The sequence below is a fragment of the Ictidomys tridecemlineatus genome, chromosome 10, assembly GCF_052094955.1.
Source record: "Ictidomys tridecemlineatus isolate mIctTri1 chromosome 10, mIctTri1.hap1, whole genome shotgun sequence".
Taxonomy (NCBI): Eukaryota; Metazoa; Chordata; class Mammalia; order Rodentia; family Sciuridae; genus Ictidomys; species Ictidomys tridecemlineatus.
In genome coordinates, this window is record NC_135486.1 from 110058754 (window position 1) to 110076514 (window position 17761).

At 37.8% G+C, this 17761-nt stretch overlaps 1 protein-coding gene across 16 annotated transcripts in view; it reads left to right on the top strand.

Moving 5' to 3' along the window:
* Positions 1 to 17761, top strand: part of Trrap (transformation/transcription domain associated protein) — a 114247-nt gene that overhangs the window by 8981 nt on the left and 87505 nt on the right. For 7 of the 16 annotated variants that reach the window (XM_040278121.2, XM_040278130.2, XM_040278127.2 and 4 more), the window contains exons 5-18: positions 784 to 888; positions 2188 to 2271; positions 4245 to 4301; positions 4858 to 4983; positions 6204 to 6281; positions 6455 to 6543; positions 7376 to 7472; positions 9429 to 9567; positions 12664 to 12742; positions 14876 to 15131; positions 15876 to 16242; positions 16332 to 16429; positions 16885 to 17079; positions 17536 to 17727. In XM_040278121.2, the coding sequence (XP_040134055.1) occupies positions 784 to 888; positions 2188 to 2271; positions 4245 to 4301; positions 4858 to 4983; positions 6204 to 6281; positions 6455 to 6543; positions 7376 to 7472; positions 9429 to 9567; positions 12664 to 12742; positions 14876 to 15131; positions 15876 to 16242; positions 16332 to 16429; positions 16885 to 17079; positions 17536 to 17727 (1962 nt within the window). The remainder of the gene's footprint in view (positions 1 to 783; positions 889 to 2187; positions 2272 to 4244; positions 4302 to 4857; positions 4984 to 6203; positions 6282 to 6454; positions 6544 to 7375; positions 7473 to 9428; positions 9568 to 12663; positions 12743 to 14875; positions 15132 to 15875; positions 16243 to 16331; positions 16430 to 16884; positions 17080 to 17535; positions 17728 to 17761) is intronic. The other 9 variants (XM_021719742.3, XM_078023723.1, XM_078023720.1 and 6 more) reach the window with 3 other exon arrangements.

Genomic DNA, 17761 nt, shown 5'->3' on the forward strand with positions numbered 1-17761 from the left:
GAGCTATGTCCCCGACAAGTTCAAACATGTATCAAGGAAAAAAATTAATTGAATGATACCAATTTCCACACCTATTACCAATGCTAATCTTATTAAATTTCAGTTCTTATAACTCATGGCTAATTCCGTTTTCTCTCTGCAGTCCCATTATTCACACCCTGTCTCCACTTGATAATTTTAGAACATTCCCACTATGCCACTTTTTCTCTAACTATTTAGCTCTTAAAAATAAACTTAAGATATTGCTATAATATTCGTGGAAGTTTATTGCTAGAGGGAACATTTTTGTATTTTACCAATTCGAGAACTTACATATTTGACCTGCCTAGTTGTCAGCTCCATAGGTAGAACCATGAAAGCTTAGTATAGCCTGTGGTGGAATATTCCTTAGGCACAAGGTGACAAGATTGTACCGTGTTATGGGAGCTAAACGGAGATGATGAGGGGAGGTTCTAAACTAAGTTCAGTTTACATTTTGCTCTTTCATCTTAGATATACTCCATCTTCACCTGTTTGTGTCCTTTTGCTAGAAATACTGATACATTGTGAAAGGAAAGGTTAGCTTAGATGATTTGGTACACAGTTGTAGAAATATTGAAAATAAACAGTTTTCAGTATACACTTCAGCTAACATGTAAATAATTTACAGGACTCCTTCTAAAATTAGATCCATCTTATGGTAGTTACCAGTGCCGATAGCTGTGTGACACTTGAAGAATGTGAGACAATTAATTTAATCTCTTGCATATATTTTATCTTTACACTTTTATTTTTCTTTGCCAGCAACTGCGGAAGCTAGTACTTGAAATAATTCACAGAATACCAACTAATGAACATCTTCGTCCTCATACAAAAAATGTTTTGTCTGTGATGTTTCGCTTTTTAGAGGTAATATTTAAGAATTCTTATTATATAGCTTATTCAAAGGTATCAATGTGTTTTTTTTTTTTAAGTAAAATTTGCTTCTATACAATGATTTCCTTTTCACTAAAGTTCTCATTTATGTGAATAAAAATGTGTCATGTGTTCACTTTTCCCCATTTCCTTTTAAGACAGACTACTTAATTGAACTTTTTTTGGTCGCTGGGAATTGACTAGACTTGGTGGAAAATAAGTTGGGTGGTGGTCAAAATATTCAGCATAGGGTTTGTTGGCACAGTGCTTTTTATAGTTTGTATTTCAAGCACAATGCTTTATGATAGTGGGTGCTTATGAAGAAGGTCATGAACTCTTGGGGAATCCATTTGATGCTTGTCGAATGAATCCCTAGTATTATTTTCTTGCTCCTCTTAGTTTTGATGTGTTTACAATTTATTGTGTTTTGGGGCTCCTTGGAAAGATGATCTTTGGAGAGGGATAGAGTTGGATCATATCTTGCTTCTGCTGTTTATTAGCTGTACCATGTTGGCCACATTGCTTAACTTCTCTTGAGTCTTTACTTCCTCATAGGTAAAATGTGAGTGGTACTCCTCATTTTTAGAACTTTCATAAAGTGCTCAGCCCAGGGTCCAGTCCATGGTAAACCGGTAGTTGTTTGTCCTTTCCAGGTCTTTGGGCAGTACAAGTATCCCTTACCTGAATGCTTGGGACCAGAAGTGTTTTGGATTTGGGATTTTTTTTGGGGGGGGGGATATTTTCATATACTTTATGAGAAGTCTTGAAGATACAGCCCAAGTCTAAATATGAAATTCATGTATGTTTCATATACATGTTATACATGTAGCCAAAAGATGGTTTCATGCAATATTTTTAGTGCACCTGTGTTTTGAGTATGACCCCATCCCATGAGATCAGGTGTGGACTTTTTTGCTTGGGGCATCATGTCAAGTTTGGGATTTTGTATTTTTGGATGAGGGGTACTTAACCTGTATTTCCAAGTAGTGAACAGTGATAACTTTGGCCATTAAGACATTAGTTTATAGTGTGAGTTGCCAAATATGTAATGGTAGAGTGTCATTCTCATGCAGCTTACAAGTGGAATGCCCTTGATAATCTACCAAAGACCATGGACAGTTCTGTCTGGGACAGCTGGGTTCTATGGGCTTATGAATTTTCAGTAAGTTATATGTAATTTAGTTGACAGAGGGTGTGTGTGTCTGCATAAAATGCTTAGAAAATTGTTTTTTATCTTGAGATTAAAACTCTTCAGAAGTATAACTTTTTAAAAATGTCTTTCTTTTTTTAAAGACTGAAAATGAAGAAAATGTTCTTATCTGTCTAAGAATAATTATTGAGCTACACAAACAGTTCAGGCCACCAATCACACAAGAAGTAAGTTGTTTATCCTGATAACATTTATAAAGTGTCAGCAAGTTCCTTCTACTGTGTAAAATTATTACTTTTTAAAAGTTGATTGGACAATGTAGAAAATATAGCCCAAGGTGGAGGCAGTTATTTGTGGATTCATCAGGGGCTTTTAAAAAATGTATGTATCAATATCTTGCTGAATTTGCTCAGTAGTTGAAATGTATTAGCCAGTCAGGCTAGCAGGTCTGTGTGGACTCTCCTGGCACGTACACATCTGATGTTGACAAGGTGGGAATTCTGAAGTCAGTGCTGGATTTGGATCTAAACTAAGCAACTCTGCAGCTGAGTGACATTGGGTGAACTCATTGTCTTTTAGAGCCTTTTCCATAACATGGAGACATGTTCTCAAATGTCTGAAGATTTGTGTATAAAATGAAAGTTCTTAGCTCAGTGATTGGCCCCTACCTACAGTAGTAAGCAATAAACACACTGTCTTAGCCATAATTAAGAGAATATCTTCTCTGTGGATTATTTGGAAATTAAAAGCATAAAGATAAAATAGCATTCCTGACATCTTAGCAATATTTAATATCTTTGTGATTTTCTTTTCTCTTTCCCACTTTATATATATATTTCACACATAATTCTGATAATACTGTATATAATATTTTATGTTGTGATTTATTTCTTTCATATTATATGTAAACATTTTCCCAATCATAAGAAATTCTTGGGGCTAGAGCTGTAGCTCAGTGGTAGAGCACCTGCCTAGAACATGTGAGGCACTGGGTTCAATCTTCAGCACCACATAAAAATAAATAAAGGTATTGTGGCCAATACCTTTATTTATTTTTATAACTATAAAAAAATACTAAAAAAAAAAAGAAATTCTTTATAGAGTTATTTATTTATTTGTTTGTTTGTTTGTTTGTTTGTTTATTTATCAGTACTGAGAATTAAACCCAAGGATGCTATATCACTGAGCTATATCCCCAGATTGAGATAAGTTGACCAAGCTGGTCTTGAACTTGTGAGACTCTTGCCTTAGCCTCTTAAATAATTGGGATTACAGGTGTGCGCCACTATGCCCAACTTAAAAAGTTAATTTGTTTTTTTGTTTAATTTTAAAATTTTGGTTCTGAGGATTGAATCCAGGGGTACTTTACCAGTGAGCTACATAAATCCTCAATCCTTCTTTTAAATTTTTTTGAGACAGGGTCTTCCTTTGTTGGTGAGGCTGACCTTGAACTTGTGGTCCTGCCTCAGCCTACCAACTTGCTGGGATTACAAGCATTTGCCCCTATGCCTGACTATAAAGTTAATTTTTAAAGTGTGCATAATATTCTTATAGGTATCCTTTTTTTTTTAGATATTTAAGGTGTATTTATCTTTTACTTCTTAACCATTACTGAGCATCTTTGTTTATGGTTGGAGTTATTTTATAGATAAGTTTGTAGAAGTAGAGTTATAAAGTCAAAGGTTTTAATGCTTCTGATGTATACTGCTAATTTTAATTTTGGAAACTGCTAAGTTGATTTCTAGAAAGTTTTCAGGAGTTATGATTCCCACAGTAACATGAGAGTCCTTCTCAAAGCGTAGATTTTGAAGGGCAAAATCTCTTTGCTCTTTTATAAACAAATCTCTGAAACAGAAACTTACTTTCTGTTTATTTGTCCTTTGCATTTATATTTCTTATTGTGTGTGTTCTTATCCATTGCCTCTTTTTATCATGTCTGACATTTTATTTACCTGTTTTACAAGTTCTTATACATTAAAACTATTAAAGTTTTTCTTTTTAAAAAATAGTTGTAGTTGGACATGATATCTTTAATTTAATTTTATTTTTAATGTGGTGCTAAGACTCAAACCTAGTGCCTCACATGTGATAAGTGCTCTACCACTGAACCACAACCCCAGCCCTAAAGTTTTTCTTATTGAAAGCATTTTTTTGTTAATAAATTATAATGAATGTATTATTTTCTTTTTTTTTTTTTAAGATTCATCATTTCTTGGATTTTGTGAAACAGATTTATAAGGAGCTTCCAAAAGTAGTGGTATGTTTTTACTATGGTTTGAATTTATTAGTCATATTTCTTTGTTGTTTCCTTATTCCAAAGAGAATTTGGAGTAGTTTGGTTGGAGAAATAATTGGGGGATGCTAATTTTAGAATGAGAAATGTTTAGTGATGGTTAAAACTTACATTGATAAGTCAACCATTCAAAAAAGGAGTTCTTTTGATCTTATTTAGCTTAAATACTTTCATTTTTTTTACATTCTATGTATTCTTATTGTAGCGGTATATTCTTATTGTAGAAATTTTGGAAAAAAAGCAGCAAATAAATCATCCACTATTTTCACTTGTAAGCAACCCTTGACATTGGGATTTTTGGTTTTTACTTTGTGCATTTTGTGACTGAGCTCCTAGTCTTGAAGCCTTGGGGAGGTGGTGTGGCTTTTCAGTACTTTAGTATATCATTGAATTTTTTAATATATATATAGTTAAGAACACTTCATAAGCATTTTGGTTTCTTCCACTAAGTATTGGACATATGTTATTAAGGCATTTTATACTTGACTTTAGAACAAACATTTTCTATTCTTTTGTGTAGAACCGATATTTTGAGAACCCTCAGGTGATTCCCGAGAACACAGTGCCTCCCCCAGAAATGGTTGGTATGATCACAACCATTGCTGTGAAGGTCAACCCCGAGCGGGAGGACAGTGAGACCCGGACGGTGAGTCTTCTCAGCCTTCTGGGATTAGTTTTAACCTGGGGCTCCTCCACTTTAGATAGAGGAATGAGATACTAATCTTTTAGGCCACTTAAGTTTTTTTTTTTTTTCATTAATCACCTAGAGGCATTTAATACACGTAAACCACTGTGCCTGGCAGAGCATCACTGGTTCTGCTGTGCAGCCTGGATGGGGTGAAAGTGAACCATTGGGTACCACTGATGCCAGGAAGTGGTCACAGAGACTTGGACTCTCATACTGGGAAGAGCAGCAGGCCAGGTTTAAAGGACTTTGCCTCTCCTTAGCTCTGAGTCTTTTGACATTAATCAAGTCCTTTGAAAGTCCCAATAAAATTGTAGTTCAGTAACTGAGCGCAAAGGCTCAGGGGGCAGGAAGCACCAGATGGTGTCTCAGCATAAGCAATCAAGTTTTCTGACTCTGGGAAAGCTCCTGAACCTTTGTTCTGCTCTTATCTTCTTGCTTATCTGAAAAACCTGTCTTGTGGGGTTTTGTGAATTGCTTATATTGTCTGTAGGCTATTATTTTGTAGTGCCACATAATGTAGTGTGTATTGGGTCTTTAATGTGACTTATGTTCATATGATTGAATTAATAATATTTTAATATTTGTATTTGTTTTACTGAAATGACTGGGTAGAATGTTTCAGTTTGTGCTAGGGTGAATGAAAGACTTTAAGTAAAATATAGCTTTTACTCCTTAGCACTTCTTAAGTTGGAAACTTTTCTGTGTATCATTCTTTTTGTATTTCTTTTAATTTTCTTTGCTTGTCTGTTCACACACATTTGTATTTTGGGTCTGACATTTATCTATTCTGAGACTTTAATAAGATTACTCAATTATTTCCTTTATTTATTATAAATGTCTTCTGTTTTTAAATATCTTTAGATAATACTGCTGAATAAATTATACTTTTTGCTGTTCTTTTAAGTAAAATAATATTGGCTTAAAATTCTTAGGTGATTTGAATCTCTTTTTGACATATTTTCCTGAAGTTTTTACTACAAGTAATTATGGCGAAAATATAAAAAACCTTTATATTAATGATAGTTCCATATGCTTTATTTTCAGAATAGTTTGGATCTTTTGTTATAGATATTTACAAAGATGTGTGTGTGTTTTCTCTATTTCGATGTGGTGATGCTTATTAGGCTCTTGTAAATGCCACAGTGATAACCACAGTTCTTTCTCTTTCTGTCTTACAGCATTCCATCATTCCAAGAGGATCACTTTCTTTGAAAGTGTTGGCAGAATTGCCCATTATTGTTGTATTAATGTACCAGGTATGTGTACTGCTTATCAGTATCTTGGTTTTTTGGCAAAATTTTTTTGTAACAGAAAGATGTATATGACGGACGTACTAGCTAATGTACTGAATTCTGCAGTTTCTTTGGTATGCCAAATAATTTTTTTGTAACAATGCAAAAGCATGAACATTTGATGTTTTTGCTTTTAGCTCTACAAATTGAATATCCACAATGTCGTTGCTGAGTTTGTGCCCTTGATCATGAATACCATTGCAATTCAGGTATCTGCACAAGCCAGGTGAGTTGTCTTTTGATGGCGGTGTAGCTGACTGCAGCAGTACCTTTACCTTCAAGTAATAATATACTTGCCGTTGTCATTCTTAAGATGTGAAAATTTGCGGCATTAACATTTTGGTGAAATTATATGTGCTTTTGACTTTGAACTTGTGTTTCAGTGATAATAATCATATTTTTTTAGTTCCTTATTTTGAAAAGATAAGATGTTTTGGTTTCTGTTATCCTGTAAGTTTAGAAGTATGATTAGGCATTACTGCACTCACTTGTAACTGTGGATGTCCCAGCCTTTCTCACCTTGAAGACTTCAGCATGAGAACTGGAGTATTCCTTACTTCCTGGTGTCCTTTCTCCTGAAACCCCAAATCTGTGAATAGGCCAGCCATATTCATCCTCAGGGGCTTGTCTCAAGCTGTGGGGCATTCCTCCTTAGACCTGTCTTGACTTGCAGCCTGTCTGGCAGAGGTGTATGAGAGCAGGATCTAATGAGGAGTTGCCTCTAACAATCCCCAGGGCCCCAGAATAGGGCTTGCAGTGAGCCAGTAGGTATACTAATATTCTGTGTTGGAGTGGATGGGTCCCGTGTTGGCTTTATGAAATTCATGGCACTCTTGTGGACTGACTTGTCCAAATGTTTGGTTTGGGGCTTTAAGCCCTTTATGTTACCTGGAACTACATAAAAGTATGTAAGCATTTATGTTGCTGCTGTGTTTTTCTTGTCTATGTAGAAACAGACTTTGAGCCTACTAATTGTTATATATAGTTAATTAACTATTAACCTATTAATTAAAGAATAAGAACTAATTCATATTGTAAATTTTATTCACTTTCCTCAGGCAACATAAGCTTTACAACAAGGAATTGTATGCTGACTTTATTGCTGCCCAGATTAAAACATTGTCATTTTTAGCTTATATCATCAGAATTTACCAGGTTAGTTCCTTAACTTTTTTTTTGCTGTAATTTACATACAATAAAATTGACCACTTGTGAATATATACTTCTTTGAATTGATACTTGTTTGTAGTTGGTGACTGTCAACACATCAAGATACAGAACATTTTCATCACCCAAAAAAATGTTCTCATGTACATCTGTAATTAGTTTCTTCCTCATATCCCCACCTCCAGTGAGCCCTGATCTGTTTCTGTCCCTGTAGTTTTGCCTTTTCTAGTGTCTTCATAATGGAATCAGGTAGTGTGTAGGATTAGTTGAATATGTTTTTTTTTTTTTTTCACTTAGCAGGAGTGCTGGGTTTTGTCCTTTTTATTTTATTAAGGCTGAAATACTTCTATTGCTGAGTAGGTCTGCTCAGCTGTCTCTTAACAAAATGCCCATAAATTAGGTGGCTTACACAACACAATGTATTCTCTCTTCAAATTCTGGATCTAAGATCAAGGTTCTGGTAGGGTTTGGTTTCTAGTGAGACCTTGCTTTATTACTTGACAGTATCTACCTTTCTGCTGGGTCTTCACATGGTGAAGAGATCTTTCTTCCCCTCTTATGCCCATATTTTTTGTCAAATTAGTTTCCTACCCTTAGGATATCATTTAACTTTATCTCCTAAAGACCTTTCCTTACTATCACATTAGGACATTAATATATGAATACAGCTTTATTGAGAATTTACACATTGTAAAATGGAATGGTTTTTAATTTACTTATAGATTTTTTTTTTTTTTTTTGGTACAATCCTTTTTCCTTCCAAAGAAACTATACCCTTCCTGAGTCACTTTTATTTTTTCCCACACTCTAGTTCGGCCAACCACTAAGGTTTTGTTGTTTTTTTTTTTTTTTGTCTTTCTGGATTTGTGTGTGTGATTTTTGGCTATTGTGAATAAAGCTCTTATAAATAAACATCTGCACACAGATTTTCATGTGGCCATATGTGGTTCACTGACCTTCTGTTGTTAGAAGTTATGGTTGAGGCAAATAGGTGCCGGAGAGCTTGGAGCTACACGGGGTGTTACCAAATCAAACCATGATAGAAGTTTCAGGTACTTTTTCGAGGAGCCTGTACAGTGTTTTTGTTTTGTTTTCATTGTGGTCTTAGTTAAGTCGTAAGGGCTTGGAAAAAAATATTCTTTCATCAATCATAAAATTCCTTTGAATAAAATACTTAAATAGTCATGATTATTCCAAAGTATGGAATAAATTTATTTCCAATCTATAGCAATGGAATTGTAATTTTTTTTGGTAGATTTATTTTAGGAAAATGAAAAGGCACATTTTAAATTGTCAGGAATAAAAACTACCTTCAAAAGCTTTTTTTCCCTTTTTTCCTATATTTAACTAGAGAATAATAACCTACAATAAGAAAATAGAACATTTGGCTTACTTAATTCAGTTTTTTTTTTTTTTTTATCCTTTGTTGCTTGAGTTCCCTTGGTGAATAGACTTCTGTGGCCCCTTGAGGGAGACTGTGATTAGAGCTATTCTGTGTTATTAGCATTATCTCTTGTGTCATTCTCAATTTCCCGTCCTGAAATGACTAAGTAAAGAGTACTTTTGGAACACTTTTTAGCATTTATTTTTCCTCCAGTAAGGAAGCAACACATTCATTGCTGAAACTCTGGAAGACACAGGAAAGTACAGCGGTGTCATCCACAGTCCCACTCTGTAAAAGAATGGCTGTTTGTGTTGCCATACATGGCTTCCCGAAGGGCAGTGTGTGTGCACGCACTCGTGGGCACACACACACATAATAGCGTGCACGTGTGCATGCACAAAATTGAAACATTTGGATATTCCTTTTTTAGTATGCCTGTTACTTTGAGTGTCCCTTGAGTCAAGCTATGTCTTTCTGAATTTTTAAAAAGCTGATAGAATTTGGTTTTTTCTTAACACCCCCTAGCAGTGTAACTGTCATTTTACTCTTTACTTTCACAGGAGTTGGTGACTAAGTATTCTCAGCAGATGGTGAAAGGAATGTTACAGTTACTTTCAAATTGTCCAGCAGAGACTGCACACCTCAGAAAGGAGCTTCTTATTGCTGCAAAACACATCCTCACCACAGAACTGAGAAACCGTAAGTCTTCTTTGAGTGCTTTTGTGACCCTGTTGCCATCTTTGGGGGTGGGGCTTGGTCATAATTGACGCTATGCTGCTGAATCTCCACATCCCTCTTCCTTTCTCCTTTATTGCTGTCTTTGGTTTATTCTTTTTCTTGTTTTCTCTTCCTCTCTACCTTCCTATCTGTAATTGCCTTCCCCTTATTACCTTCCTCTCTCTGCCTCTCTCTCTTCTTGCCTGGTGCCAGAGTTTTACCTTTACCTTCTCAAAAATATCATAATTAGCCGGGTGCAGTGGCGCATGCTGGTATCCCAGCAGCTCAGGAGGCTGAGGCAGGAGGATCGTGAGTTCAAAGCCAGACTCAGCAAAAGTGAGGCACTAAGCAACTCAGTGAGACTGTCTCTAAATAAAATACAGAATAAGGCTGGGGATGTGGCTCAGAGGTCGAGTGCCCCCGAGTTCAATCCCTGGTACTCCAAAAATAAAACAAAAAAATAAAAAAATACATATATCATAATTAAAGTAGTCACTTCCTTAGCATAGCTTTTGTTCTGAATATTTTTTTGGAACTTTCTGCCTTTGGCTGCAAATCTTTTGAAATAGCCAACATCCATTTGCTTTCTTACAGCTATCAGTCTTTAAAGGTCGAACAAAATACAGTATTTCCATTCTCCATGTTGTGAAAATGATGAGTTGTTCTTGCTTTTTGCTAATCTGATAATTACACTGTTTCTCTCATTACCATGGATTTTTATAAGTTTACTATTTTTGCATTTGATATGCCTAAAATGTTAGATTGAAGTTATATTCTAACTTTAGAGATGGTAATCATTTTCCCCAATTTTTCCCATTAATGTTTTATGTGCCATGAGTTTATAAATCAGGCCATGTGTAAAACCAAGACTTGGCTTCCTTATGTAGTTGGTAAACAAGAAAGGAAGGGTACAGTCTCTGTGCTTGTCTACCAGTTAATATAGTAAGGTGCAGTTTTTTTTGTACTGATAAATTCAAACTATAGCCTGGTGTGGTGGTGCACACTTGTGTTCCCAGCAACTTGAAAGGCTGAGGCAAGAATACTGCAAGTTCAAGGGCAGTCTGGGCCACTTAATGAGACCTCTGTTTCAAGTAAAACTTAAAAAGGGGTGGGGAGATAGCTCAGTGATACAGTGCTTGCCTAGAATGTACGAGCTCTGGGTTTGCTCCCCAGTACTGAAAAACGGAAACTATGTTATAGTGATGAATGTATGTGGATGTAGCTGGAAAGCACATACTCACTTTTTCCAGGAGGACCTGGATGTGATAAGAGTTCATGTGTAGCCCTGGGTTCAATCCCCAGCCTCTCTCTGTCACACTCACAAAATATACACATTTTAACACCCACCCCCCGCACCTGTTTTTAAATTTGACACATTTAGCAAAGATCACAAAAGAAATGTGATTTTCTTTAAAAATTAGAGAATATACACCTGCTTAAGGTGGATGAATAGAACATTGCTGTCATTTACATCCCTTGCTTGGTGACACTTCCTTTGTGATTTATGTTTTTTTGTCTTGGTGTGTTCCTCTCTGAATGATTCCACAATGGAAGAACTTTAAGAGGAACCTTTTTTAATCCATTTACTGAAATGGAGAAATTCTGTCTCAGTGCCATTCTCAGATTCCTCTCTAGTATCCTAGCTACATGTCAATGAGGATTTGGGAGCTGCTTTTGGACTTGGGTAGTGGAGGTTTCCACTGTGTCAGTGCAGTCCTCGTGCTTTCTGATAACTACTTCCTGATCCAACACTGCTGAAGCAGGCCCTTTTGAGGCCTAAAGCTTGGCGTCTGTGGTACCACCTATTTGCCAGGATTACTGTTTTTCCAAGCTGCCACCCTCCGAGTTTTGATCCTGTGAGACATGTGGAATTTAGCTTTTAGAATCTTCCTTTTTTGGGAACAGGTATGTGGGGGGGTCTCTTTTCTGATAGGCTTTTTTGGGGAGGGGCCCTGAGGGTTGAACCTAGGAGCATTTTACCACTGATCTGCACCCCCAGTTCGTCTGTCTTATTCCTTTCATTTTGAGACAGGGTCTTGTGGAATTGCTTGAGAGTCTCACCGAGTTGCCAGGATTATAGGCCTACCTAAGCTGCTGCACCTAGGTTTTGTTTTGTTTTTTTCTCTAAGCAACATACTGTATGACAGGTTATTCGAAGCTGATGATAGTAATTTCTAAAAGTGAAATATGAAACAGTATCTCTTCTCAAAAAAGTTGATTGAAAGAAACTTTTAAAGACTCTCAAAATATAAAAAAAAGTATGTCATAGTTAGATCTCCCCATCCACCAACATTTACTCTTGCCTTACTTTTTTTTGACATGTGGAACAATATCAAATGGCAGCTTGTTTGCACTGATTCTGAAGAGCCAGTGGTTTGAAGACACCACCATTCACTGTTTAACAAAGTTCTTTATTTTCTAGAGATTCTGATTTGGGGCCGCGGGGAGGATCTGGAAGCCCTTGGCTGCACAGTTTGATTTCTTGTTACCTTTTCCCTTTGCTTTCAGTTTTTACTCGTCCCTTAGCCAGTCTTCCAGCATTCAGCATCTGAGCTTTTGCTCCTTTCCTTCTGTGCCTTCCTGCCTCTCAGCCACATTCTCCCTCTGACCTCAGAAGGGACTGTTTTTGCTGTTTTCATTTAACACTTCTCCTCATGCTGTCTTGCTTAAGAAGTTAATCAGGGATGTGCATGTGTCCTTCCTGTGTTGACATTTCTTTTACTACTTTGACCTGCACTAACTATTTCCTGGTGAAATATGTACTTCATTTTACTTATTGAAGCTGAGGCTGGCTTTGTTCCAGAATTGCAACATTCTTTTGGATTTTTTTTTTTTTTTAAATTATTCTTAGTTCATTCTCTGAACATAACCCTGACTGCATCTTCAGGGATAGGTGGCTTGTGTGGCCCAGCAGAGCCAGTGCCTTTACCTGGAATGGTACATGTGCCTTTCTGGTCCCTTTTCTAGCCCTTTTCAAATCCAGATCACTTGCCCACTGACTGCTATGAAATACTATGAGATAATTTGATGTTTAACTGGTCATGTTGGTGACATACACAATGCATATTTGTTTTCTAGAGTTCATTCCTTGCATGGACAAGCTGTTTGATGAATCCATACTAATTGGCTCAGGATATACTGCTCGAGAAACTCTGAGGTATGAAATTAGACCCATGATATCTGGTAGGTTAAATGCCAGGGGCAGCAAGTACTGGCATTTAGTATTCTGAGTGTTTCAACAATTATAGGCTATTAGGCTTTGACTTACTGAATTTGAATAATAGGAAATTTTGGAAAGGCCTAGGCTGTTTTTCTTTTTCTTTTTTTTTTTTTAATATTTGCGGACACAACATCTTTGTTTGTATGTGGTGCTGAGGATCGAACCCGGGCCGCATGCATGCCAGGCGAGCGTGCTACCACTTGAGCCACATCCCCAGCCCCCTAGGCTGTTTTTTATACCCTTGCTTAAAGTAGAAATCAGAGTCTTGATTTAAATTGTAGGTAGAACTTTATTAGGCTTTTTCTTTTTCTTTCTTTTTTTTTTTTTTTTTTAATAACTCATTGTAAGAAGAGTATTTTTAACCTACCAAGAAAAAAGAAGAAAAAATGTCTTTGGTCCTACACAGGAAATTCAAATAATATTGCTAATATTTTGGTTTATTTTCTTCTAGTCTTTATTTCTAATACTTGTTTGAAAATTTAAATTGACTTTTTTAACTGATACGTGAAAACAATTATCTAGTACCTAATGTGTTATTTCAAAATGTGTATGTTATTTCTTACACTTTAGAAAAAGTAACACGTAGTATGGTAATAGTTATACTGTTTTTAAGGAGAAAATTAACAATCATCTTTACAGTGTAAAATGCATAAATATGATTATTTTTTTGCCTCCAGTAAGGGAGATGTGATGAATCTTTGAGAAATGTATAGGATGTTTTGAATATGATGTAGATTCCTTATAGTGTTTATAAAAAATATTAAGTAAGGCATTCCTTTTTTTTTTAAGTTATTGATAGACCTTTATTTCATTCATTTATTTATATGTGGTGCTGAGACTCAAACCCAGTGCCTCACACATGCTCGACAAGTGCTCTACCACTGAGCCACAGCCCAGCCCAGTAAGGCATTCTTTTACAGTTTGGGGTTGAACTTGCCTGGAGTTGGGCAACAAATGATGTTACTCTTGCTTGAAACCCTTTAGTGATTTTCTTTTGTCCCTAGAAAAAAAACCAACTTTTGACCACCGCACAGGAGTTCAAGCATGATTTGGCTTTGCTCACTTATTACAGAGTTTTCATGTTTCTTTCCCTTCTTGACTTGTCCCTGCTGCTGCTGCTGCTGCTGCTGTGGCTGCGGCTTTGGCCTTCTAACTCACCTCCCCGACTTCCTTCGGCCACACTGGCTCCTATAGTTCCTTGGCTACTCTGGGTACTTCTCCTCAGGCCCTTGATCTGCCTAGTTTCCTCATCTGGAAATTTTCCTGGCTTTTTGCCTTATGGTCCCTTCTTGTCCTCACAGTCTTGGTTTCAGTGTTCCTCTAAGGAACCTTCCCTGGCATCCCAGCATAGTTCCCCAACTGGTCCTTCTCACAGTGCCCCTTTCAGGCACACCCCCCAACTCCCCCAACACTTGTATAGTTTATTTCTTTTCTTGTTTGTTCCCTTCCATGAGGGTGGGGGCTCTGTTTACCAGGCAGGGTCACTGTGTTATTTATTCCTCATGCCCAGAGTTGCGTGTGACAGAAGTCCACATGTTTAGTGAGTAAAGAACTAATAGCTTGGGGCTGGGATTGTGTTGTGGCTCAGTGGTAGAGCGTTCGCCTAGCATGCATGAGGCACTGGGTTTGATCCTCAGCACCCCGTTAAAAATAAAATATTGTGTCCACCTAAAACTAAAACAAAATAAATATTTTAAAAAAAAGAACTAATAGCTTGACCATTAATATTATATTTCTACAATATGGACATAATATATAGGTTTTAATTCACATACACTATTTATTTAATTCAAATATAAAACCCATACAGATGCAGGTCATGTGATAATTGTTTCTGGTGAGTTCACCGTATGTGCCAGTGTCTGTTAGGAACTTTATGACGTGCATAATAAAAGTCAACCATTTAACTTGGAAAGTGATAATTTAAACATGCACCTTTTAGTCAGCTGGGAGAGTGGGTGGGGGAACTGGAGCTGTGGGAGACCTTCTTTGCTTTGCTGTGCTGTCTCAGTGGTGGTGCTGCCAGTGCAGACAGTCATGTACACAGTGGCAAAGGGGAATAAGCACTAGTGGGGGGATCTCTGCCTACAGGCCCCTTGCCTACAGCACGCTGGCCGACCTCGTGCACCACGTTCGACAGCACCTGCCCCTTAGTGATCTCTCCCTCGCTGTCCAGCTCTTTGCTAAGAACATTGATGATGAGTCCCTGCCCAGCAGCATCCAGACAATGTCCTGCAAGCTCCTGCTGAACCTGGTGGACTGCATTCGGTCTAAGAGCGAACAGGAAAGTGGCAACGGGAGGGATGTCCTCATGCGGATGCTGGAGGTACTGGTTCTAAGAGGCAGTGTCTGTCCTGTGCTCTGTCTTGCACATGGCTAAACTTAACACAAGTGCTCTACTGGAAAGTTCATGAGACAGCTGAGTGCCGAGCTTGGTCGCATGGATTAGAACTCCTGGGTTCCCATCCCAGCTCCTCCTTGCATTAGCTAAGTGTGCCTGGGTGAACTGCTTTCTCTGTGGCAGTTTAATATCTTCTTACCAGGGGTAATCATGGAATCTCCTCATGATTGCTGTGAATGTTAAGTAAAGCAGCTCATGAAGCTCTGAGTGTACTTCCTGGCAGGTGATTTCCTGGCAGAGTTATTTTGTGGGACAGAGTAGCCAAGGCTTAACTCGGCTGTGGACATTTCTGGGGAGATCTCAGTGGGTGCCTTGGTGAGGGGTGAAAAATGATCCCTCAGGCCAGCAGATGGTAGTATGGCCCTAGGAGGGTAAGTCCTGCACTCAGGCTCAAATCCTGTTGCTGCTCACCAGACCACTCACTTTCCTGAGCCGGGCTCTTCCTGGGTAAAACAAAGATAGTAATCACAGGGAAGACGTAGCACTTCTCTTTTCCTTTGTGACTGGCACAAAAAGTGCTCAGAGACTACCAGGCTTCAGCCTCCTTTGTGAGGAGGACAAGAGGTATGACTTCAGGTGTTTCAGTGACATTCTATTTTTCTTGTCATCCAAAGGGATCGTGTGGCCTGTTGATGACTTTTGTCTTAACCTGGCTTCTCTTCCTCTTAGGTTTTTGTTCTCAAATTCCACACCATTGCTCGGTATCAGCTCTCTGCCATTTTTAAGAAGTGCAAGCCTCAGTCTGAACTTGGAGCTGTGGAAGCAGCTCTGCCTGGGGTTCCCACTGCCCCTGCGGCCCCTGGTCCTGCCCCCTCCCCTGCCCCTGTTCCAGCCCCTGCTCCACCCCCACCCCCACCCCCTACCCCAGCCACCCCTGTGACCCCGGCCCCTGTGCCTCCCTTTGAGAAGCAAGGAGAAAAGGACAAGGAAGACAAACAGACGTTCCAGGTTACAGATTGCCGAAGTTTGGTAAAAACCTTAGTCTGTGGTGTCAAGACGATCACGTGGGGCATAACTTCGTGTAAAGCACCTGGTGGTAATTGTGCTCTTAAATTATTTGGACCAGTGACATTTTTAGTAGATAGGTTTTATTCGTGTTAATTTAATATGCTCTCTCTTTTCCAGAAGCTCAGTTCATTCCCAACAAGCAGTTACAACCCAAAGAGACTCAGATTTACATAAAACTTGTGAAGTATGCAATGCAGGCCTTAGATATCTATCAGGTAAGGAAGTGCCCGCCTAGCAGGCTGTTGAGTGTGGAAGACGCCTCTTAGGATTAGAGGTGCTTGTGATGGAACGGGGACTGTTTGGATGGTCCACAGTGTCTGTATGCCCAGGTTTGCTTTTGTTGTGCAAGCTAGCGTTGCATTTTTTAGTGAGGATTCTTGTTTATAAGAATAGGAATGTTGCATTTTTTTAGGGGGATGGTTCAAATAGAATACAATAGAAACATAAGATTTATGTTTATGTACTATGTTTTAGTTTCTGGTCTGAACACCTAAATTATTTTTGAAATTATATTCCAAAATTATGCAGAGAAAAAAGAATTAAGGGAGGACATTTATATTTAATTCAAGGGCCCTCTTTTAAGTATGTAGCTTATATGATTTTGTAATGAAGTATATTTGGGGAAGTTCAGTCAGTTTTAATGCCTGTGGGTGATTCTCCCCTATTCTAGGTTCAGATAGCAGGAAATGGACAAACATACATTCGAGTAGCGAACTGCCAGACTGTTAGAATGAAGGAAGAGAAGGAAGTGTTGGAACACTTTGCTGGCGTCTTCACCATGATGAATCCCTTAACATTTAAAGAAATCTTTCAAACTACAGTCCCTTACATGGTGGAAAGAATCTCAAAAAATTATGCTCTTCAGGTATAAGGCTCCTTTTTGCATTCTTCCAACATTCACTTCAAAGTATTTTGTTTATGTGTTGAATACTTTGTTTCATTTATGTTAAGGATTTAAAAAATAAAGTCTACCTAAGAGCCAAATTCAGAGAAATGTTAAGCCATACATTTGAAAAAAGTTTCCAGAAGATCTGAGTTCCTCTCATTAGAAGTTAATTTTTTTTTTTAAATGAAAAAGAAGAAGAAGAAGAAATTGTGTGTTATTGACAGTGAGGATGAAATAACATGTGAATGCTCAGAGTGAGCTGGTTCCTGAAGGCTCAACCAGTTGTTTCTTTAGTTTCCTTTGGTGAATAATTAATTTCTTTGCCTGTCAGTTACAGGTTTAACTTTGGCTTTGGTTTTTGGAAACCTTGTTACTTTGTCTTAAAGCTGCTTTGGAAGGGTGGTATTTTTTCATGAGTATTTCTTGTTTGGACAGATTGTTGCCAATTCCTTTTTGGCAAATCCTACTACCTCGGCTCTGTTTGCCACGATTCTGGTGGAATACCTCCTGGATCGCCTGCCAGAGATGGGCTCCAATGTGGAACTCTCCAACCTGTACCTCAAACTGTTTAAGTTGGTCTTTGGCTCAGTTTCCCTGTTTGCAGCTGAAAATGAGCAAATGCTGAAGGTAATTCTTATTTAGATCTGACTAGCAGTTTTGT